General features: G+C 43.5%; 1 protein-coding gene across 1 annotated transcript in view; it reads right to left on the bottom strand.

The window, feature by feature from the left end:
• LOC124622794 (myogenesis-regulating glycosidase-like) overlaps positions 1-25,488 on the bottom strand; it is a 118,428-nt gene that overhangs the window by 69,047 nt on the left and 23,893 nt on the right. Inside the window, exon 2 of the mRNA XM_047148586.1 lies at positions 3,408-3,518. Within this exon, the coding sequence (XP_047004542.1) occupies positions 3,408-3,518 (111 nt within the window). The remainder of the gene's footprint in view (positions 1-3,407; positions 3,519-25,488) is intronic.

The raw sequence follows: 25,488 nt of genomic DNA, 5'->3' as shown, positions 1-25,488 counted from the left end.
AACAGCAAAATTTGAAATCTCTGGATCAGCTCAAGGAAAAAATAATCCCACAATACTAATAACGAACAATCCGTTTCATTTCGCATGTCAGTTTATCAATAAGAATCATCAAGATAACGACCACAACGCTGGTCCATTTAAATAGTTGCAAATTGACAATATGATGCGCAGTATCGTCTCAAGTATTCAACTAAAGTTGTTTGTTGTTAGTAAATACTGGACTTGGATGTCGAGATGCTGAGTGGCTTTTGCAACACAAATTCTAATTGAGATACAAGAGCACCGAGTTTTCTGGTGTTACAGGTTAGTTACACTTCGTTCGAAGGGTCAGTTCTATCAACAGAGCTTACGGTCTCTGAGGTTGAAAAAACGCACGTGGTTGGTCTTACAACTCGTTTTTGTACAAACGCAGATGATATGCATTAAAAAGAAAGAACTTTTCCGGAGACCCAGCTGGCACAAGACGACACGAGAACTTCACGTTTTGATGAGCGGCGTATTTGAGAACAATTTGATATTCACATTGTCTTTTTAAATAGACTTCAATTCTAGGGTAACGTAATGTAAAGAAATAACAGATATGTGACCTACCAATACACACATGAAAATGTGTAGCTAATGCTGCAGGAAATATCTTTGCGAATCCTTATACTGTATACAATGTTCCTCCAACGCTCAGTCGATGATTGAAATGTACGTCAAGGGAACGACTTCGCGCTATAAAGAGAAACCCTCCAGATTTATTCAAAAAATACATTGCATTAATACGACAAAGAACGTATTGATAAAAGTTTAGACTGGATTTACAAAGCTTCGATGTCGGTATGTCAACATCACAATGCAGCAACAGGTAACAACAGATAGCAACAGAAAAAAACTGAATTGTAATACTTTATTTTTCTCTTAGAATGCTAATAATTTTAACTATTTTCAGTTACTAAATACAGTGACTCTACTTGTCGTGACTGTGAATAATGACGAAAAGTGAATATCTTTAACAACAGTGACGGCTTTATAACGTACCAGGATCCTTGTGGGATTATACCTCTAAACCTCTGTAGTCTGCTGCTACGAAAACGTCCTCCTCTTTGAATTGGGGTTTTACTGAGATAACAATATAACGTAGCAAGTAAACGTCGACAGTTAGTTGGCATAGCTAAATCGGTTTACATGAATGTCGAGTATATTATCGCAACTAAACAAGGAAGATACAATATGAGTTGATTAAAAAACGTCTGCTTTGTTTGGATTAAATTATACACACATCAAAAAAAGTTTTGCATCACTCCGATTCCCAACACTCCTGAAGATAGACGTTGACTGCGGATATTGTATCACAGACGTAGTCTCTCTGACTGTTCAGAGATGTCACTACACCCGCCCAAAGATGTAAATAACCACGCATGAGAAGCGCCTATCAGATGAAGGGGGTGCAACAGCCGTTCAGTTCCAGTCACTCCACCAGGAAGGAGGTACACGGTTCGTGTTGTCTGTAGTTCAACTATGCCTAAGCGGTCAATACTGCGGTTCGATCGCGTCCGCATTGTTACTTTGTGCCAGGAAGGGCTCTCAAAAGGGGAAGTGTTTAGACGTCTCGAAGTGAACCAAAACGATGTTTTTCGGACATGGAGGAGATACAGAGAGACAGGAACTGTTGATGACATGCCTCGCTCAGGCGCCCAAGCGCAGTGAATGACCGATACCTACGGATTGTGGCTCGGAGGAACCCTGACAGCAACGCCATCATGTTGAATAATGCTTTTCGTGCAGCCACAGGACGTCGTGTTACGACTCAAACTGTGCGCAAAAGGCTGCATGATGCACAATTTCACTCCCGACGTCCATGGCGAGGAGCAACTTTGCAAACACGACACCCTGCATGGCGGTACAGATGCGCCCAACAACATTCCGAATGGACCGCTCAGGATTGGCATCACGTTCTCTTCACCGATGGGTGTCGCATATGTCTTCAACCAGACAATAATCGGAGACGTGTTTGGAGGCACCCGGTCAGACTGAATGCCTTAGACACACTGTCCAGCGATTGCAGCAAGGTAGAGGTTCCCTGCTGTTTTGGGGTTGCATTATGTGGGTGCCGACGTACGCCGCTGGTGGTCATGGAAGGTGTCGTAACGGCTGTACGATATGCGAATGCCATCCTCCGACCGATAGTGCAACCATACCGGCAGATTATTGGCGAGGCATTTGTCTTCATGGACAACAGTTCGCGCCCCCATCCTGCACATCTTGTGAATGACTTACTTCAGGATAACGACATCACTCGACTAGAGTGGCCAGCATGTTCTCCAGACGTTCGGTAGGGTTATCGGACGTGCTTTGAATAGTTTGAAAAGGAGTGTTTGTGGACAACGTGACCCACCAACCACTCTGAGGAATCTACGCCGAATCACCGTTGAGGAGTGGGGCAAACTGAACCAACAGTGCCTTGATGAGCTTGTGGATAGTATGCCACGACAAATACAGGCATGCGTCAATGCAAGAGGACGTGCTACTGGGTATTGGAGGTACCGGCGTGCACAGCAATCTGGACCACCACTTCTGAAGATCTCGGTTTATGGTGGTACAGCATGCAATGTGTGGTTTTCATGAGCAATAAAACGGGTGGAAATGATGTTTATTTGATCTCTATTCCAATTTTCTGTACAGGTTCCGGAACTCTCGGAAACGAGGTGATGCAAAAAAAATTTTGATGTGTATATTTCAAATTTCACTACAGCTGTGGCACAGGGATGATGTCTCCCTGTAGTGGATCTAGGTGCTGTTTACGGTAAGGTCTGCCTCACAATATGTGGGAAGCTTAGGTCAGTGCCGAGTGATTTAGTATTGAAACATGCATGGCGGAAATTAATTAGTTTCAGTGTGTTAGAAAAAAATTTAGTGCACTCGACCCAGTATACAGCTATTAGGCAGTTTCTGTTAGCGTGTACCTCCACGTCGAATCGCTTACCAGTGGTGCACCGCAGGACGAATTACAAAGCCATCTGTTTGGTAGAGTTTTCTCTATTCCTTGGGTTGTGTTAATGTATTGGAGTAAGGGTGGCACTGTCAGATTTGTTACTGCTCATGATGGACAGGCGTATTCGTACACTGTAAATTATCCTTTGTAGTTGAGTTTCCTACTCGAAAGCAATGGTTTTGGGTCCTTAAAGTGCACTTGGCACCAAAAAATTATAACATCTTACAACAACTTGAGCTTTTTGTCATATACCTTCCTTGTAATATTTATGAGTGAAGTGAATTTTAGTACTTAATTTTTCTAATCAAATAGAAAAGCTTTAGGGTTTTTACCTAAACATAGAACTTACTCTCTGGATTGCACAACCACAATTATTTTCTCGAAAATTTTACTGTTTCTCATTTCTTCAGACGCTGGCCAGAGCACTCACCCTTTCTCGTGGTGATCACAAGTCGATTGCTATCCTCATCGAGTTGAGTCTGGAAGTCAGCGACTGCTGACGTCACCACCAACACCAACAGCAGCGTTGTCAGCCAGGCCACTGTAACACAGTGCGAGAAATGTGAGATCTCTTCCCATAATATGACCCACTATACAGTACACGATGTTTGCTGGTACCTAGTATACACTCTGAAAAGACTGTAAAAGTGTTGCTGGGCAGATTGTGCTGCTAAATAACTGATAGGAGAGACTTCGTACATGGCGGCGTATCCCAGTTAATTGGCATTGAAGTTAGCCAATCAAGCTGTTGCACGTGTGCAGATTCAGGCGTCCCGCCAGATACAGCTAATGTCAGTTGTTCTCATAGCGCAGATGATAGTGCACAAGATCCCTTGGCCTTTGGCTTAGATTCGACCCTTACTATCTTCCCAAGTCCAATTTTGGTATCGCTCTCTTGTTCGGTTTTAGGAAATCAAAAGAAGAAAACGTTTGGCGACACCGTCTGGTTCGGATCGCTTGAAAATGCCCTGATGGGCTAGTTTACTCGAAATCAGTGCAAGGTATAATATTTTTTTGCTAATAATTATTTCTCGGCACAACCTACGTTGCGACATCCTTACAAGCTTTTCAGACTGTTCTTGACCACCCTGTATAGTAGTTCTCTAATTAACTTTTCTTGTGTATAATTTTTATGTGAATAAATATTTTAGATACGAGCCACAAGACACCTTTTTGAGCCTCGTTGTAGACTCTGCATTAATTCTCTTAAAATAATGTTTAATTTTATATACTCAATAGTAAAACGAAAAAAGTTAGTATTTGACAAAATCAAGAGACCAGATCTTATGTTAAGAAAAGAACAGTAATAATAATAATGCAAGCAAAGTAAGTAAATTAAGGACTTAGGTGATCTGAGGACACGATTAATTTGGCAGTAACTGTTGCAGCAACAGATATCCTTGGAAATGTTTGGCTTTGATAGAGCAGCCTTGGTAAGTGTATGGCATATTTTGCCTCATATTTCATCTGCATTCTCCAGTGGAAGAGCAAGCAAGACGTGGTCCACCACACTGATATATTCTGCAGTAGTAAATGCTCATCAGCGTCAGTGTGAAATTCCTTCCTTAGTACAGACAAGGTAGCACTGTCAATTAGTTTCTCTGCACAATTGATGACAATCCCCTGACGTTCTTTTTGTGGTCGTTTAGCCACAATGTGTTTATATTTAGTAGTCTGTCTGCATGTAGCTGACAGCCACGCTCTTTTCGCTTGAGACCAGGTTATTAATTTAACCACGCCCACAAATTAGGGGAGGGGACGACGCCAACTGCAGATGGAGTGCGAAGAGTCCTCTCGAGGTTTTGTCATGTCCGTGTCGGTCGTAGTGGATGCACTGTCTTAGCTGGACAAGACTGGCAGGTGTCTGGGTTTCTGATGTGATGAAAGACCTCCGCAAAGATGGTACGGTTTGGATCTCTCAGCATCTCCACAGGTAGACAAGTGTGGCCAAAAGGCACGCTTTCCAGTTACGAAGATTGTACAGTTTCTTAATGCTGCTGATCATCACATGGAGGTACCTGATGCCTGATTTTGGGTTTACCCAGCCTAGGAACATCTGGAAAATTTCCCGAGTTTTCAGGTGGGTTTTGTCATCCAGAAGGCGTGACGCTTCTGCAAGCCAACTTCATCCAACCTTCAGGCGTTCCTGATAACTGATTGATTTCCACATTTATACCCTCTTCCCCTCCCCCTAGTCCCCCACCCTTCCCAGAGCCGTCTCTGACCTAGGGCGGTGGTGAGCGCAGCATAGTGCTTGGGTTCCATCCAGTGCCCTCATTAGCGGATCTCTGCCAGCGTTATGACAATACGTCCTTGTCTCCTCCAGGTCTTATTGCTGGAGCAGATTTCTTTGTAGACTGCCACTCTGCTTTGATAATTCTCAGGGTGAGTCCATATCCTTGGCCAGGGATGACCTAGGATTCTGAAGAGGGGAGTCTACCGTACATGCCTTGTCTGTGTGGGAAAATGTATGTGGGCCACGCTATCGGGACGGTACAGAATAGACTCACAGCATAAACGCCTCAGAAACGACAAAATCCACTGTGGAAGAACACTGCATCTCCCAAGGACATACCATGAATTACGACAACAGCAAGTTGATGCACTAAGCCAAAATCTTCTGGGATTTTATTCAAAACGAAGCTGTAGAGATCTACAGCAGCTGTCAACTAAGCAAGACTTAGGACCCAGCCTTGAGAATGATCAACGTACAACGACAATTACATGAAAATCCACTTCTTCCACAAAAACTGAAAAAAAAGAAAGAGGTGTTGTCACCATGCCAGCACATCTGACACCGGACGTAGCACTACTGACAGCCCTGTGTCGCCCCTGTCTCCCTCTTACCCCACCACTGCACCAGATCCACAGCTAAAGTTGGCTAGCTCGAGGTTGCAGAAGGGGGAATAGGATATAAAGGCGGCATCCAGCAAAAATCAGATAGACATCAGGAACGCCTTAAGATGACAAGAAGCTAGCTTACTCAAATACTGCATCATCTGGATGATGCCATCCTTCTGACTGCTCGAGGAATATTCGACATGATCATGCGCTGGGGAAACATAAAACCATATCAAGTACCTCTACAGGGAAGAGACGCACAGTAAAATTAAGAAGCTCGAAAAGCTCCAGAATGAGAACGAGCGTCTTTTGGTCTCCATTGTCTTTCTGCTGAGATGCCAAGAGGACCTAATTGTACTAGCATTAATGAGGGTCGTTCATTGTATCGGAACCACAACCATCAACTGGATCACCAGAAGAGTCAGTCAGACCCTGATCAATGGATGAATCTGCTACACTCGACATGGACTCGATGAGACCTCAAGAGTAATCTAGCACCACCTGCAGTCTACACTTTCCCCTGATTCATGGGAGTGGTGTCTACTGCAGATAGCCGGTCTCAAGCCAACAGGGCACTGCATACTACTGAATATGAATTCACTGCATCTGAAACACCACAAGAAGAACCTCAGAGAACTGTCACCAGCAGTATGGAGAAAATAATTAGTGATACTATATTATCTGTATTGAGGAAGAGATTAAATTTCGCACTGCCACCACTGATTCTACCAACAGCAGAACGTATCACACCAGTGGCTTAAATCGCTCTTGATTTTCAGCAGGGTGACTCAGGGGAAATACGATGTGTGTACACTTACCGCGACTCAACACAGCTAATCATCTCGAGGGCAAAGAGGAAGTTTCTCTGAGAAGATAGTCACCTTCCCAGCGCATCGCCTTGCCACCACATCAATTTTTTTTTCTGACTCGTTTGTTGCGACACATCAGTAGTTCCACTCCTGTGCCAACCTCTTCATCCCAGAGTAGCACCTGCAACCTTTGTCCTCAATTATTTGCTGTATGTATTCCAATCTCTGTCTTTTTCTACCGTTTTTGTTCCCTACAGCTCCTTGTAGTACCGTGGAAGCCATTCGCTGATGTTGTAACAGATGTCCTATCGTCCAGTCCCTTCTCCTTGTCAGTGTTTTCCACATATTCCTTTCCTTTTGCACAGAATTTCCTCATTCCTTACCTTTCCAGTCCCTCTAATTTTCAACATTTGTCTGTAGCACAACATGTCAAATGCTTCGATTCTGTTCTGTTCCGATTTTACCACAGTCCATATTTCACTACCATACAATGCTGTGCTCCAAACATATCAGCTTAATAAGTCACAGCTGCAAAACACTAACACGAATTCTTTACAGACGAATGGAAAAACCAGTAGAAGCCAACCTCGGGGAAGATCAGTTTGGATTCCGTAGAAACACTGGAACACGTGAGGCAATACTGACCTTACGACTTATCTTAGAAGAAAGATTAAGGAAAGGCAAACCTACGTTTCTAGCATTTGTAGACTTAGAGAAAGCTTTTGACAATGTTGACTGGAATACTCTCTTTCAAATTCTAAAGGTGGCAGGGGTAAAATACAGGGAGCGAAAGGCTATTTACAATTTGTACAGAAACCAGATGGCAGTTATAAGAGTCGAGGGACATGAAAGGGAATCAGTGGTTGGGAAGGGAGTGAGACAGGGTTGTAGCCTCTCCCCGATGCTATTCAATCTGGATATTGAGCAAGCAGTAAAGGAAACAAAAGAAAAGTTCGGAGTAGGTATTAAAATCCATGGAGAAGAAATGAAAACTTTGAGGTTCGCCGATGACATTGTAATTCTGTCAGAGACAGCAAAGGACCTGGAAGAGCAGCTGAACGGAATAGACAGTGTCTTGAAAGGAGGGTATAAGATGAACATCAACAAAAGCCAACCGAGGATAATGGAATGTAATCGAATTAAGTCGGGTGATGCTGAGGGAATTAGATTAGGAAATGAGACACTAAAAGTAGTAAAGGAGTTTTGCTATTTGGGGAGCAAAATAACTGATGATGGTCGAAGTAGAGAGGATATAAAATGTAGACTGACAATGGCAAGGAAAGCGTTTCTGAAGAAGAGAAATTTGTTAACATCCAGTATCGATTTAAGTGTCAGGAAGTCATTTCTGAAAGCATTCGTATGGAGTGTAGCCATGTATGGAAGTGAAACATGGACGATAAATAGTTTGGACAAGAAGAGAATAGAAGCTTTCGAAATGTGGTGCTACAGAAGAATGCTGAAGATTAGATGGGTAGATCACATAAATAATGAGGAGGTATTGAATAGGATTGGGGAGAAGAGAAGTTTGTGGCACAACTTGACCGGAAGAAGGGATCGGTTGGTAGGACATGTTCTGAGGCATCTAGGGATCACCAATTTAGTATTGGAGGGCAGCGTGGAGGGTAAAAATCGTAGAGGGAGACCAAGAGATGAATTCACTAAGCTGATTCAGAAGGATGTAGGTTGCAGTAGGTACTGGGAGATGAAAAAGCTTGCACAGGATAGAGTAGCGTGGAGAGCTGCATCAAACCAGTCTCAGGACTGAAGACCACAACAACAACAACAACAATGCTGTGCTCCAAACATACATTCTCAAAAATTTATTCCTCAAATTAAGGCCTATTTTTGATAGTAGTAGAATTCTCTTGGCCAGGAATTCACTTTTCGGCAGTGCAAGTCTGCTTTTTATGTCGTCTTTAGTCTGAGCATAATTGATTATTCTGCTGCATATGAGGCGGAATTCCTTAACTTCATCTACTTGATGACCATCAATCCTGATGTTAAATTTTTCGCTGTACTCATTTCTACTACTTCTCATTACTTTCCTCTTTACTCTCACTCCATATTCTGTATTCATTAAATTTTTTTCCACTCCTTAACCTTTTTTATATTTCCATCATTGCTTCTTTGATGTCAAGATTGAACAGTAGTGGCGAAAGACTACATCCCTGAAACTTCCTGGCCGGACCGAGGCTCAAACTCGGGACCTTTGCCTTTTGCGGGCATGTGCTCTACCGACTTTTTCTTGTTGATCTCATTTTGTTCGTTCTATTTTTCGGTGGGTAGGGGGGGAGAGGGGACACATATCACATGACGCTTATTCAAGTTCATCGTTGATCCATCAACTCACTTTCTTTTATTGCAGAGGGTAGCTAACCCTCTGACCGAACGCGCTGAGGTATCGTGATGGCGGCAGACTGAGCTATCTCCAACCTTCCAAAATTTACAGAAGGTCTTCGGCGAACCTTGCAGAACTAGCACTCCTGGAAGAAAGGATATTGCAGAGACGTGGCTTAGCCACAGCATGGGCGCTGGTTTCTGGAAACATGTCCCTGTCTCTGGCTAACGGAATGTTCGCTACTACTAGCTGAAGTTTATTACGGAACTCAGTTAGCCTTTCTCCTCTCTCATTGCTTCTCCCAAACCCATATTCTCCTGTTACCTTTTCTCCTACTCCTTCCCCTACAACTGCATCCAGTCCCCCATGACTATCAGAATTTCATCTCCCTTTATGTACTATATTACCCTTTCAGTATCCTCTATCTCTTCACCGTCAGCTTGCGACGTCGGCACGCACCCCTGACCTATCGTTGTCAGCGTTCTTTTGCTGTCCATTTTGATAACAACGACCTATCACTGAACTGTACACAGTAACACACTCCTGCCCTACCTACCTATTCATAGCGAATCCTACTCCTATTATACCATTTTCTGCTGCTGTTGATATTACTCTACACTCATCTGACCAGAAATCCTTATCTACTTTCCATTTCACTTCACTGACCCCTACGATATCTCGATTGAGCCTTTGCGTTTCACTTTCCAGATTTTCTAGTTTCCCTACCACATTCAACCTTCTGACATTTCACGCCCCGATTCATAGAACGTTATCCTTTTGTTGATTATTCAATCTTTTTTCTAATGGTCACCTTCCCCGTAGCAGTCCGCTCCCGGAGATATGAATGGGGGCCTATTCCGGAATCTTTTACCAATGGAGAGGTCATCATGACACTTTTTCAATTACGGGCAAAATGTCCTGTGGATACACGATACGTGTCCTTAATGCAGTGGTTTCTATTGTCTTCTGCATCCTCATGCGGTTCATTATTGTTGATTCTTCCGCCTTTAGCGACAGTTTCCCACCCCAAGGACAAGAGAGTGCCCTGAACTTCTGTTCACTCTTCCGCGCCCCCTTTGACAAGGCCGTTGGCAGAATAAGGGTGGCTTCTTTTGCCAGAAGTCTTCGGCCGCGAATACTGATTATTAATCCGAACCCGGGACCGAAGACATTTTGGTTACTAATCTGCTACCTCTATACAAAGTTCTTTTTTTATTTATTATCAGAGCGACTTGGTACTATCATGGAACTTCAGTAGACCATAGTCAAATCATCACGTAATATAAGCAGCAAATGGGAGAAGAAATTAATTATGATAACGGTATAACAAATAAAAAGAGAAAGGAAAAAAATTCGAGGAAGTGGCCGACAAACCACAACCAAGGTCTCATGATACGTATCATAAAAGTTTTTAAATAATTTTTATATATTTTATTGATTTTTAAAAATTTTATTTATGTAATATTATTTGCATTTGTTTTTTGTTTTTATATAATATCTAAATCAGAAAGACAACGAAATCAGGTTATATTCTAAATAGCAAAGTAAGAAAAATTCCAATTTGATTGCACCGATTGTATACGCGCATGTGTATATATATTTCGTCTGTACACATTTTATAATAGAACTGGAGCGATACAGAGTCAAAACACAAAACATAATAAGCAAGGAAACTGGGAGAGAACAAGCCGAACCAAACAGATGTGAACATACATACCAAAAGAAAACACCTATCATCAGAAAGATGAAATTAACCAATACCTTGCCGACGGAAAACGAGATTCAACACGTTGGCGAAGAGGTCTCGATATCGGGGAAATCGGGAGCATGTTCAATAAGCCATGATCATGTACTGCAAGAAGTTCATGTGATCTTCCCCCTCGCCTTGTCACCTTGTACAATATAATGAACGAAGTGTCCCAGCAACCGCATAACGGTATGGGTTTTCGATCGTGGAATAAAGAAAGAACCTGGGCGCAATATGACGTCCATAGTGTATACACTCTCAGAAGATGGAATAAGGAAGGCCAGTTGTCTCCTAATCTAAGACCAATTTGCCAGACGACAGCCACAAGTAAGGCGATGCCGTATCGTATCTGTAGACGTAAAACGACTACATAAATACGTGTCGCTAAGCACAATACGAGAAAGTAGCTCGTTCGTTGGCACCAAGTTATTTACTACCTTATACCACGAGGACGTTACACGCATCGGCAAAATGGGAAGACATATTCAACCAAACTGTAGTCCAGGTTGTTTGCGGCGATTCTCTTTCAGCAAGATTAGCGCCATGGACTGCTTCCAAACGAGTCTTCAGGAATTTCACGGTGAGGACGGGTCTCGTCTCTCATGGATATCCATGAATTACGACGGAACAAAGTTATTGGAACATTTCAACACCTTTTGGGATTTCACTTCAAAAGAGGCTATAGAGAGTTGACTACGTGACATATCAATGAACAATGGCAGCGGATTTCAATTAAGCAAGGCCTGGGGCGCAGTTGCGAGCGTGATAAAAAGCACGATGGAAATCTAGGTGGAAATCGGCTCCCGTCATAACCACTGAAGACGAGGACGCATTGTCGCCACGCCGGCAGCGACCGGCGTCGACGCAGGCCGCGGCGCTACTGAGAAGCCCCAGCGTCGCGCTTACCCTACCACCACTTGAGGTCCACGCCCAAAGGTGGCATACTGGTGGCTGCGGGAGGGAGGCAAAAGATGTAAAAGCGGGGTCCAGCATGAATCTGTCGTCACGAAGATGGCAAGTGGTTGGCCTGCCGAAATATCATTGCGTCTGCACTTTACCACCAGCCTTAATACCCGAGAAATATGCAAGATTTTCCTAAGGCAGAAATCCTAAAATCACACAATGGAAAATTTGTCGAATAGAGATAAGTTATTGTATAGTGTAATAATAATAATAATAATAATAAACAGGGGAAACTCCCAGGAAGCTTAAGAGTGAAGAAATGCAAAATTTCGTTGGTGTTGTACTTTGACATATCGGAAGCACAAGTAGAAGATAGCTTTCAGAGATGACATAGTGAAGGCAGAAGACGGTCAAATAACCAAAAAGACAAGCTCAAAAAGAAATACGTAGATAACACAGGAGATACTGAATTTAACTGATGAACGGAGAAAATATAAACGCAGTAAATGAAGCAGGCGAAACGGAATATTAACGTCAAAAAAAGGCGCTTAAAGGGAATATAAAAGTAAAAAAAAAAAAAAATGATACTCACAGGAAGTGAAAAATGGATAATCGGGGATGCATTTAGAAGCAAAATCACTAAGGGAAAGATAGATACCACCAGAAGGAAATTTGAAGACGCCTTTAAACAAAAGAGAAACAGTTGTACGAACGTCAAGAACTCACATGGAAAATCAGTGGTAACCGAAGGAGAGAAAACTGAAAGGTGGAGAGAGAATACTGAGGGTCTGTACAAGGGATATTAACTTGAAGACAGTACTATAGAAAAATAAGAGGACATACATGAAGATGGGAGATATGATACTGAGAGAAGAATTTCACAGAGCACTGTAAAAAGGCCCCGGGACCAGACGGTATACCGTCAGAACTTGAGAGAACCAGGCATCATAAAACTCTTGCATTTGCTGCGCAAGATGTATGGGTCGGCGAAATAGCTTCAAACTTCAAGCACAATATAATAATTCCGATTGCAAAGATAACAGGAACTTACAGGTGTGACTATCAGTTAATAAGTCACGGTTGCAAAATACTAGCATCAGTTCTTCACAGGAGAATGAAAAAACTGGTAGAAACCGACCTCGGGGAATATCAGTTTGAATTGTGGAGAAATGTACGAATACGTGAAGCGACAGTGACCCTACGACGTATCTTCGAAGATAGATTAAGGAAAGGCAAACCTACGGTCATAGCATTTGTAGACAGAGAGAGTTTTGGTAACGTCGACTGGAATACCGCCTTTGAAATTTTGAAGGAAGCAGGAATAAAATACGGGGAGGGAAAGGCTATTTACAACTGCAACAGTAACGTAGCGACTGTTACAGTAGTCGACGGACATGAAAGGGAAGCAGTTGTTGAGATGAGAGTGAGACAGGGTCGTGGTCTATTACCGCTGTTATTCAGTCTGTTCGTTGGACAAGCAGTAAAGGAAATCAAAGAAGATTTGGAGTAGGATTTAAAGTTCAGGAAGAAGAAATAAAAACTTTGAGGTTTCCCAGTGACATTTGAATTCTATCAGAGACAGCAAAGAACTTCGGAGAGCTGTTCAGCGGAATGGACAGTGTTTTGAAAGGAGTCTATATGATGATCAACAAAAAAAAGAAAACAAGGTTAAACTTTCTCATTTTGAGAGTATTGAAGGGCGATCTGTTTTAATTGCTAAAGACATTCAAAATCCGAGATCGCACAAAATAATTTTTATTCAAGACAACCAGTTTCAATAGTCTTAGTTGTCATCTTTAGGTCTTAAACTTTTTTTGTAGTTAAACACGTTAACTTTACGCAGAATCTCATGCACAAGATGTCAAGTGAATATAACTCAGCACATTATAAACATTTATCGTCACTAAAATACACAAAAACACACCTTGTCCAAAAGGGCCATGTTCATATGCATATTGCTCACAAATGCTAGTTACATGATACAAATACGGTTCACAATAGCACATTTGTTTACATGCGCTGGACACATATGAAATAGTGCTAATCCACTTTCAATGATGTATAAGATACAACTAGTTGGACATTTTAGGCAAGAAGAGAACAGAAGCCTTTGAAATGTGTTGCTTCAAAATAATGTTGAAGATTCGATGCATAAATCACGTAACTAATAAAAAATACTGAACAGAATTGGGGAGAAAAGAAATATGTGTTAAAAACTGACTATAAGAAGGAACAGGTTGATAAGACACTTTCTGAGACAACAAGGGATCAACAGTTTAGTACTGGAGGGAAGTATGGGTGATAAAAACCATAGAGCGTGACCAAGAGATGCATACAGAAAGCAGATTCAGAAGGATGTAGGTTGCAGTGGTTATTCGGAGATGAAGAGGCTTGCACAGAATAGATTAGCGTGGGCAGCTGCATCAAACCAGCCCCTCGGACTGAAGACCACAATGGCGACAAGACGACAGGCGCTAAGTATACTCTAATTTTCCCCTGTATTCCACAGCAGTTCCCTGGTTCGCATTAAATAATGGTTCTCTGCAGCCACTGCGTACTGATTGTTGATTCTATGACCAACACACTTTGTCGTACTATTGATGGAAAATTTAATATATACCGTATATATCAAAAGCAAGACTAAATACTATACAATATTCAGTTTCCATGCACCACGAAATGGAGACAACAAGAAAACCGAAACAAAGTAAAAAACGGGTGAGGAGATTTGAAAACAGTCTGTCGAAACCTCTGAAGAATAACATAATAATCGTTGTGTGAGACTTCAATGTTCAAACGGGTAAGGTGATATAATTCCGAAAAGTTACTGGAAGCTGTTCAGCTCATAAGATAACTTATATAAATGGCTCAATATTGCCAGTTACAGGCAAGTCTTTCGACCTTAAAATCACTTCAAAAATCTACCTAGAAAGCAGCTTGGATATCACCAAATCCCGACTTGGGAGAGTTTCAAATTGATCATGTCGCCATTTTCAGAAACAATTTCCAAGAAATGAATAGTATTAAAGAGACGAACTGAAGTTGATTTAGATCACTACCAAACTGAGATCCACATGAGATTTATTCCAAAACATGACATCATGAAACGTACCATTACGACTAAGAGAATTATTCTTTCTTTCTTCGTTTGGGTCATCTAAGGACCACGCATCAATTTCAATGCTCTCTTCTTTGTTGTTATTTCTTTTTTCTCCAGTATTCTTTCGTATTGTCACTATGTACTCTTTTTCTATCCTCTGACCATTTTGACCTTGTCTTCTTCTCTGTCCTGCCTTGGAATCCTTCCATTTTTGATACTGCCGGCCGCGGTGGCCGAGCGGTTCTAGGCGCTTCAGTCCGGAACCACGCGACCGCTACGGTCGCAGGTTCGAATCCTGCCTCGGCCATGGATGTGTGTGATGTACTTAGGTTAGTTAGGTTTAAGTAGTTCTAGGGGACTGATGACCTCAGATGTTGAGTCCCATAGTGCTCAGAGCCATTTGAGCCATTTTTTAAATACTTTCCTCTTAAAAATACCAGAACTCCTCTATGTGTCAGAAACGCTACTTTTCTTGCATGCAAAAGGGCATTAAATAGGATTTGGAAAAGACAGAAAGAAGAATTCAGCGAAAAAAATTATGTGCAATCGAGAACAATGACGGTCATGAGGTTTAAAAACCAAATAAGGTAATATACTCACTCTGATCTAAATAACAAATGAGCTCAAGGAAAGATGCGGTACGCTCTATGTACGGGGAGAGAATGAGAGAACATCAATTAACACAGAAGATCCACACTTTCTTCCAACAGAGGAAACCAGACAAAGAAAATGGATGGGGAGGCAAGACAAAATAGATATAGAAAAAAATACAGATTGAGACACAAATTGTGTCAAATGGTCAAATGAGGAGAAAAGAGCTCGTTCTGAGAACATGGAAGAGTTTTTGAGGAAGATTAAGAGAAAGAGAAATAAATATTTGACAGGCCCTTAGTTGGTCCGTAAAGATATACAAAACAATATTTCATTAATATAATTTTATCATAATCTCAGTATTTAATACACACTTGCTACACGCTTAACGTGCGCTTATGTGTACTGCTCTTTCTTGATATGTTTACCTGGTGACCCCTTCTACTTTTCAGAGTAATACAGATGACCTATGCGGAGCATAAAATGTACAGCGACAACTTGCGGGAGAGTAAATTAATCGTCTGAAATTAATGTGAACCAACATTTCATTTTTTACAAATGATACGCAATCACATTTTTCAATTCTTATCACGCAGTGCAGTCCTGAACGACTGCCTACATCTGATCTGTTCGGCGTACCGCGCATATATTGGTTAACTGTTGACGACGTAATATTGTGATGTAGATGACGTCGAGGTGGATGAGTTGATAAGCTGGCCTACAGAAACCACTTAAGCTGGGTGACATCGCTGTCGGGGAAGACATGAAGCATGAGAGGATACAGGTGTTTTGCACCTGTCAGAATATATTCGATTATACCACAGGCCCCATGCAGGCGAAGGAGAATGTCTCCCGTAGCACAATACTGCTTCCACCAGCCCGTGTCAGTGGCTCGTTGCACGTTTCGAGCCCCGTTCACATCGATGGCGGCTTTTGTGGAGACGACCATCGACCTAATGTAGCAAAAATGTGACTCATCCGTTGATCAACGGTCGAATACTGATGGCTCCGCGCCCATTGCAATCTGAATTGGGTCAACAGGTGATAAAACAGGGGTGGTCTGCTGCGGAGCTCCATATTCAACAATGTACGATGAACGGTGTGCTCCGAAACACTTGTGCGTGCACCAACGTTGTGCTCTTTCGACAGAGATGCCACACACCACCATCTATCCTACTTTAGACAGCAGACGAGCCTTCGAACTCCATGTTCCGTGAAGAGTCGCGAACGTGCAACCAGTTAACTGTCCTTGGTCGTTTATCTCAATGGATTTCGACATCGGCAGCCCATACCTTCGCTAGGCTGATTCCTATCGGTGTCCGCTCGGCTTACATACTTTTGTTACCACGTCACGTGTCCGCAAAACCGCAACGCCGCCAGGCGGCGCCCAACGGTGCGGTGGTCATATTCTTTTGGCTTATCAGTGTAAAAAGATATTTAAAGCCTCGTGCACAGAGCATTCGTTATTGCTTAAGTGGTCTTTGCAGGCAATTTGAGGATTTTCCCGACTTCAAGGAGCCCAAGTGTCCCACATCAAAATATTCGTCTCTATATCCCATGCAGCAGTGTCGTGCATCATAATGAGTCATTTTTTCTGCGCTTACATAGGGACGTCTCATGATGCGAAAGCTTCCTTATTAAATTTTGCTTCCTGGCTGATGTGTCACACATAGGTATTGATGGATAATTGCTCAAATATCATCACCTGAACTTCTGCATGATCTGCGCAACTTCATCGAAGAGGCGTAATCTTATGTCTTTACGAATGCACTCGAAGCTCTTGGAGTAACGTCGTTTCTTAGAACAATTGCAGCACTCAGCAAACCATCCCAAACTCTCTGATCTCCAAGCTAAGGTACACAATTTGCGATTCAGACTGCATCTTTCACTCGGCAGCAGGGAGTGTGCTGTTTTGATACAGGCTAGGCTGTAGGTGGACCATTTCTCCGAAATATTCGTTCTTGAAGGAGTGCTATAACTGTAAGGTGTGCGGGAGAACTTCTGTGAAGTTTGGAAAGTAGGAGGCAAGGTACTGGCGGAAGTAAATCTGGTAGGGAGGGTGTTGAATCGTTTAGGTGTGTGATTAAAATTCTGGATGAAAGCATACCAAAAGTTGCTGATGGAATTGCTGCGTTCCGTGAAAGCGATGAAAAAAAACGGGAGTTGCTAAATACAATAATCGTGTAATGAATACGGAATACGGATCGAGAGGAAAGCAAAGAAAGACGAAAGCAACGAGGACTAACAGAAATGAGACAAGCGATAAACTTAAAATCAAAGCTGGGGACCAAGGAATAGATGAAGTGAAGACTGCATTGTATTGTATGGAACTGGGGACCTAGAAACGATGGAGAGGCTTCGTCCCCGCCGTAGGCCTCAGTGGTTCACAACCCCACAACAGGCTACAGCAGTCCACTCATCCCACCGCCGCCCCACACCACGTGGAGAAAGTGTTGGCGCAGCAATCGTCGACATAGTGTAACTGAGACGGAATAAGGGGAACCAGCACGCATTCGCCGCGGCAGATGGAAAACCGTCTTAAAAACCATCCACAGACTGGCCGGCACACCGGACCTCGACACTAATCCACCGGGCGGATTCGTGCCGGGGACGGGCACGCCTTCCCGCCCTGAAAGCAGTACGTCAGACCGCATGGCTAACCCGGTTGGCTTGAAGTGAAGATACTCTGCTACGTTAGAAGCAAAAATCACGACTTAAGGAATAGGTAAGGTGATATAAGAAGACAGTCTAGCACGAACGAAAATGGGCATTCCTAGCTAATAGACGTTTACTGTGAGACCTGAGTTTCTCCTGGCGTATACAACTTTCAAATAACTTCCGGGAATTCAGCCAGGTAACACTTTCAGCGACCGCCGATATTTCGGCGGGACAACACCCCGCCATTTTCAAGGCAAACTGCAACTGACAGGCGGCGTACATGCAAATTTAATACCTCGGTTCTCTGACAGAAGCAGGAAAGGTAACACACACTGAACACTAGTGCCACCAAAGATGACCAAAGTCAGAGCTATCGATAGTGAGACTATGAATTCGCAGGTGAGGCAGCATTGACTCTGTTCCTCTGTTTTTTGACAGGGGAGAGAGCCGGATTCCAAACAGAGTTTAAACAGAAACCTCCATCCCTGTTAACGAGGTTGCTCGCTAATTTAATCTCAACTGCCTCCCTAATGACACTGTCCCAATAGCTGGACGTGCATGCCAATATCTCGGTGTTATTATATAACATGGGGTGACCAGTATCCAAGCAATGTTCGGCAATAGCAGATCTATTTGGCTGCTGTAATCGTGTGTGCCGTTTATGCTCAGTACATCTGCCCTCCACGGTCCTGATAGTTTGACCAATATATGCCATGCCGCAGCTACAAGGAATACGATATACACTCGCCTTACGCAGTCCAAGATCATTCTTAACGGAACTCAAAAGTGCTCTAATTTTAGATGGAGGTCGGAAAACACATTTCACATCGTATTTCCGTAAAATACGACCGATCTTATTGGACGTGTTTCCTACGTAAGGCAAAAAGGCAGTAGACTTATGTGTTGACTGAGAATTATCATCAATCACCCGATGTACAATTGGTCGATAGCGCAACGCACGTTCAATCCGTCTATCAGTATAACCATTTTGACGAAATGTAACTTCAAGATGGGACAGCTCAGCTGGTAAAGTCTCAGCCTCAGAAACGACATGCCCCCTGTGTACCAAGGTACGAAGTGCCCCTTCACGCTGAGCAGAATGGTGACAACTATTAGCCTGTATGTACAAGTCGGTGTGAGTACGTTTCCTGTAGACTGCATGTCCCAATGTTCCATCATTCATCCTCCTAATCAACACGTCAAGAAAGGGAAGGCAACCATCCTCTTCCACCTCCATCGCGAAACGAATGTTCGGGTGGATCGAGTTCAGATGTTCTAGAAAGACATTCAAATTCTCCCTACCGTGAGGCCAAACAACGAAGGTATCGTCAACGTATCTAAAGAAACAGGCGGGTTTTAAAGGCGCCGACTATCGATAGCTCTGACTTTGGTCATCTTTGGTGGCACTAGTGTTCAGTGTGTGTATGTGTGTTATCTTTCCTGCTTCGATCCGAGAACCGAGGTATTAAATTTGCATGTACGCCGCCTGTCCGTTGCAGTTTGCCTTGAAAATGGCGGGGTGTTCTCCCGCCGAAATATCGGCGGTCGCTGAAAGTGTTATCTGGCTGAATTCCCGGAAGTTATTTGAAAGACGTTTACTGCTATCTAAAGTACTGTAACGGAAAAAACTACAGGAGAACATGGAATAGAAATCGTAGCCCAGGACTGGAACGAGGAAACAGACAGGCAGCAGACGCTTCTCACTGAACTACGTGATCAGCTCCTGTGCCGTCAGACCACGAGCTCCTAAATCAGGCCTCAAGGCACGGACACCGACCGCAGCTGGTCGTCGCTCTTGCTTGATCAGCACATCATGCAGCAGTAAGGCTTCCTTGACACCGTTCCTGAATTCCCACGGGCGCCAGGCTTCGAGAAGACACGCCAGCGTGACTGACCTCCACGTCATCGGCGCGTGCTACCGACTTCGCCAGACCCTGGCCATTGCCCCCTTCCAGATGGTTTCGAGTGATACCGAGGCGTCACGCCTTCCGCAACTGTCAGAGCATGGGAGCAGTGTATAACTACGGCCGTACCCGCCCTTCAGTGTGTTCCGCCAACTGGGCAGTGAGTGACACGCTGTTTCGTCCGTCTGCTGCCACTGGGTCGCGGAAGAGGGGCCCCTGCATTGTCTGCCAGCCAGGGCAGCCCACACCGCTCCAGTCAGATCCGGCACCGTGACCTTCCACTACACCGGCCTACGTCACCGGCTGCCTGGTTCACGCAGCAGTCGAACCACTTGTGACGCCCGCACGCTCTGTGCGATGTGTCAGCCCTCCACTGAATAAGCAGAAGAAAGAATGAAGGAAGACTGACTTTCACGTTCCATCGACATCGGATTGTGTCAATTATGTGGAAGGAAATTTCAAAGCGACGTTTGCCTGGGGGATTTAGGGAAAACACGAAAAACCTAAATCGGGATGGCCGGATGCGGATTTTAACCGTCGTCCTCCCGAATGCGCCACCTCGCTCGGTACTGAGTAAGCAGCTTTCAGGTCTCTCCCTCCAACCATTACCACGCCGGCCATTACAATGCCGAATATTACATGAAGAAGAAAATGAGCTTGAGTGACTGTACCAGCCGGATGGGACAACGAAAGGCTCTTTGTTTTCCTTCTCATGCCTGTCCATAGGTTCTTCTGACTCTTTTCCTGGTGGAAACCACGTTGTATACATTAGTGATGAAGGAATCAAGAAGTATTGTATCCTCACATGGACCCGACTCTGCTACTGTCCACATCCCCCATCTTCGGCACGGCACCCAGCCCACCCGACCAATCACTTGTATTTCTCCTATTACAGTATATTTTAATTTGGGCAAGAAATTTCTGAGAATGTGGGCGTGGAGCACGGTAGCCTATGTAGGTGGGAAAACCGAAAAGCAAGAGAATCGAAGCGTTATAGTGTGACGAAAGCATGCAGAATATGAGTGGAATGGTAAGATGGTAAATGAAGAATTTCTAAATAGAATCGACGAAGAAAAGAATATGTAAGAAAACACTTATTAGAACAAATGGACAAAAATGTAAAGCACGAATTAAGACATAAGGGAACAACTTCTGTTGTACTAGAGGGCGCCGTGGTGGGGAGAAACTATAGGGGAAGACAGAGATTGGAACATGCGCAACCAATAATCGAGGATGTTGCCTGAGGCGTTTATCGCAGATGAAGAGGATGGCGCAGGAAAGAAAGTGGCGACGTACTGCAACAAACCAGTCATAAGACTGGCCACACAAGAAAAAAAAAAATGGAAGGCAGTTGGCAAGATGTACGAGAGTGTCCTCACTGAAGGCGAGCGGATGCTGCCATGTCAGCGGATGCCTAACCAGCGCTGGAGGATATCAGATAATTCAACAAGGACGCATTGCTGAGATGTAGTATTGTATCGATCCCTAGAGAGGTTTGTTCGAAATTAGTTTCTTTTGGGACTCGAGAAGAGTTGTTGTTGTTGTTGTTGTTGTGTTCTTCAGTCAGTCAGAATATTGGTTTGTGCAGCTCTCCATGCTACTCTATCCTGCACGAGCTTCTTCATCGCTGAATAACTACTGTAACCCACACCCTTTTCAATCTGCTTATTCTATTTATCTCTCGGGCTTCCTCTACGATTTTTACCACCCACACTTCCCTCAAATACCAAGTTGGTGATCCCCTGGTATCTAACAATGTGGCCTTTCAACCGATGCCTTCTTTTGGTCAAGTTGTGCAACAAATTTCTTGTCTCCCTAATACATCCTCATTAGTTACATAACAGATCTCTCTAATCTTCAACATTCTTCTGTAGCACCACATTTTTATACTATTCTCTTTTTGTCTAAACTGTTTATCGTCCATGTTTCACTTCCGTACGTGGTTACACTCTGGACAAACGTCTGCGCAGAAGATTTTCTAACACTTAAATCTATATTTGATATTAACAAATTTCTTCTTCAGAAATGCTTTTCTTCCATTTCCTTTCCACATTCTATATCCTTTGTGGGCTTTGTGTCTATCGTGGCTACAATAATGCGTTCACTCTGCTGTCAATACTAGCTTACCTGCATTCCTACTTTCTTATTAATTATTACACCCACTCCTGCATTATCTCTGTCTGACATTGTATTTATTACCTGTATTCACCTGCCCCGAAGCCTTGATCATCCTGACATCGAATTTCACTAATTTCCACTGTATCTAACTTCAACTGATCCATTTCCTTTTCTAAATTTTGTAATCTACCTGCCCGATTAAGGGACCTAACATTCCACTCTCTGATCCATAGAATGTTAGTTTTGTTTCTTCTGATGATGACATCCTCTGAATCCTTTCCGCCCAGAGACCCGAATAGCGGACTATTTTACGTCCTGAATATTTTACGGAAGAGAACGCCATAGCTGTACTGCTCGAGTGATTGGAATTCACGCCAGGTCGGATTAAAGAAAGATATCTAAGCAATTCCGAAGTGCGTAGCTACGTTCCTTACTTGTTGATTCGATCATGACGCCAGTATTACAAAGATGCTTCGTGGTCTCAAATTGGAATGCCTGGAGAAAGACGGCGTTCTTTTCGCCGAACAATACCGATAAAATTTAGAGAAGCGGCATTTGAAGCTGATTGCAGGGCGATTGCATTGCCACCAACTTACGTATCGCGTAAAGACCACGAGGATATGGACAGAGAAATCAGGACACGCGCGGAGGCATGTAATCGTTTAGTAATGGAAATTACTAACAGTGGTACAAAGTATCCTCCGGCATGCTCCACATTGTGGCTCGCGGATTGTAGATGTAGATTTAGATTTTCACTTTTCTTATCTCTACTTTTTTTATGTCGGACTTGACTGCCCCTTCATTTCTAGACAGACAGTTAATTTTTGGGCCCCAATTTCTTTTATTGTAACTAGGCACCTTGGATGTGGCCGTTCCGCAGTGGTAACAGCGGTTTCCGTCAGACCACCGGAGTTAAGCGATGTCGGGCTGGGCTAGCACTTGGATGAATGACCATGCGGTCTGTGCTCTTGGCAAGTGGGCTGCATTCAGCTCTTGTGAAGCAAACTGACGAGCTACTTGATTGAGAAGTAGCGGCTCCGGTCTTGTAAACTGACCTACGGCCGGTAGAACGGTGTGCTGACCACATGCCCCTCCATATAGGCAGCCAGTGACATCTGTGGCTTCAGGATGACACGGAACCGTTGGGTCTTCAGGACCTGTTCGGGCGGAGTTTAGTTTAGCGTCTTACATGTGAGACACTGAACGAGAATGTTTTTAAAGAAACACAAGGCATTAAAAACAGGAGGTTGTATGGAACAACTTTAAACATGTGCCTTCTTTGCAAAAGTAATTTCTCCCCCATGTGACAGACACTGGCGTTGTATGTGAACCGCGAAAATGGGAAGAGGAGGAATTGAGAAATTCATCCGCTGGAGAGCTGTCCTTGTTTGAGTTTTCTACTCTTTCATAAATGATTTAAGACAATATTCACGATAGTCACTTCATAGAATCCCATCCTTTGCCTTTATCGAGTTTGGTCAATTTTTCAGCCACAGTGCCATCTCTAATCACGTCCCAGCTGGTTCGGCAGGGAAAGCAGTGGTTTCGTTCTGACAAATCCACACGACGTCCGGAAACTTCCTGGAACATTTTTCCCCGATTAGTTATGATTTCCAGACATCTGTTCTTCTCTCTATCGCTCAAAAGAGCAGATTACATGGTATCTGAATTTGTGATAGCGTTATTTGAGCAGACAGCAACGTTTTTCTTGACTGGAGGCAGTACGTCATTGTGATAAGAACATCGGGAGACGTATTTCGCCGTAAAAGAAGTGTCTCTTGAATGGATTCTGTGCGTGACTGTGATAAGAATATCGGCAACCTTATCTCAGAGATAAGGCCTATCGACAGGCAAACATTATCAGCACAATTTTAGAACAGAAGTGATAATCTGAAAATGTGTAGCTCAGCTCCGGGAGTATACTCAACAAACGCCATGTTTACAAACAAGCTGACAAAATAACTTCAAACTAAAAATTTCGTACACCTAACTGTCTCAGAGACCTACGGGAACAACCTTTATTGACCATGTCAGCTCAGCGTTCTTTTTGCTTAATCGTGAATTTCATGCTGTCTGATCTACAAAATTTCGTAATTTGTGAAGGAAAGAAAGGTAAAGTCAAGCACTTGGAGAAAGTATCATTATCGTCATCTTTTCCAGATTACCTAAATTAAGAGTTATGACGTTGCTGTTTGCACTTCAGGAGTTACGGAAGGCTAGTTTTAGTTCATTTTCAGCTGCAGCAACCTTATCACACCTACACATCCTCCGTAACACCCATTACAGTGAGGTAATAGGCCGCATCGTTGTTGCTCATCAGAGCTAAGCTACAGTACAGTGAAGCGTCAAAGAAACGGGTATAGGCATGCGTATTCAGAGACAGAGATGTGTAAACGGACAGAATACGGCGCTGCGGTCGCCAACGCCTATATAAGACAACAAGTGACTGGCGCAGTTGTTAGATCGGTTAGCGCTGATACAGTGATAGGTTTCAAGATTTAAGTGAGTCTGAACGTGGTGTTACAGTCGGTGCACGAGCGTTGGGATACAGCATCTCCAAGGTAGCGATGAAGCTGGATTTTCCCGTGCGACCATTTCACGAGTGTATCGTGAATATCAGATATTTGGTAAAACATCAAGTCTCCTACATCACTGAGGCCGGAAAATGATCCTGCAAGAATGAGACCAACGACGAGCGAAGAGAATCATTGAACGTGACACAAGTGCAACCTATCCACAAATTTCTGCAGATTTCAATGCTGGGCCGTCAATATGTGTCAGCATACGAATCATTCAGCGAAACATCATCGATATGGGCTTTTGGAGCTAAAGGCCCACTCGTGTGCCCTTGATGAGTGCACAATACAAAGTTTTATGCCTCGCCTGGACCCATCAACACATACAATGGACTGTTGATGACAAGAAACATGTTGCTTGGTCGGAAGAGTCGCGTTTCAAATTTTATCGAGCGGGTCGACGTGTACGGGTATGGTGACAACCACATGAATCCATGGACCCTGTATGTCAGGAGGGTACTGTTCAAGCTGGTGGATGCTCTGTAATGGTGAGGGGCGTGTGCAGTTGGAGTAATATGGGATCCATGATACGTCTAGATACGACTCTCGTCTAGATACGACTCTGACAGGTGACACGGACGTAAACATGCTGTGTGATCACGTGTATCGATTCGTGTCCATAGTGCATTCCGACGAGCTTAGGCATTCCAGCAGGACAACGCGACATCCCACACGTCCAGAATGTCTACAGAATGACTCCAGAAACACTCTTGTGCGTTTAATCACTTTCTCTGATCACCAAATTCTCCATACATGAACATTATTGAGCATATCTGGGATGCTTTGTAACGTGCTGTTCAGAAGAGCTCTCCACCCCGCCGTACTCTTACGGATTTATGAACAGCTCTGCAGGATTCATGGTGTCAGTTGCCCCCAGCACTACTTCGGACATTATATGGATATGCTGTCTGTTCTTTCGGACATGT

Source organism: Schistocerca americana, chromosome 7 (assembly GCF_021461395.2).
Source record: "Schistocerca americana isolate TAMUIC-IGC-003095 chromosome 7, iqSchAmer2.1, whole genome shotgun sequence".
Classification (NCBI taxonomy): Eukaryota; Metazoa; Arthropoda; class Insecta; order Orthoptera; family Acrididae; genus Schistocerca; species Schistocerca americana.
This window is presented reverse-complemented; position numbering and strand designations above follow the sequence as displayed.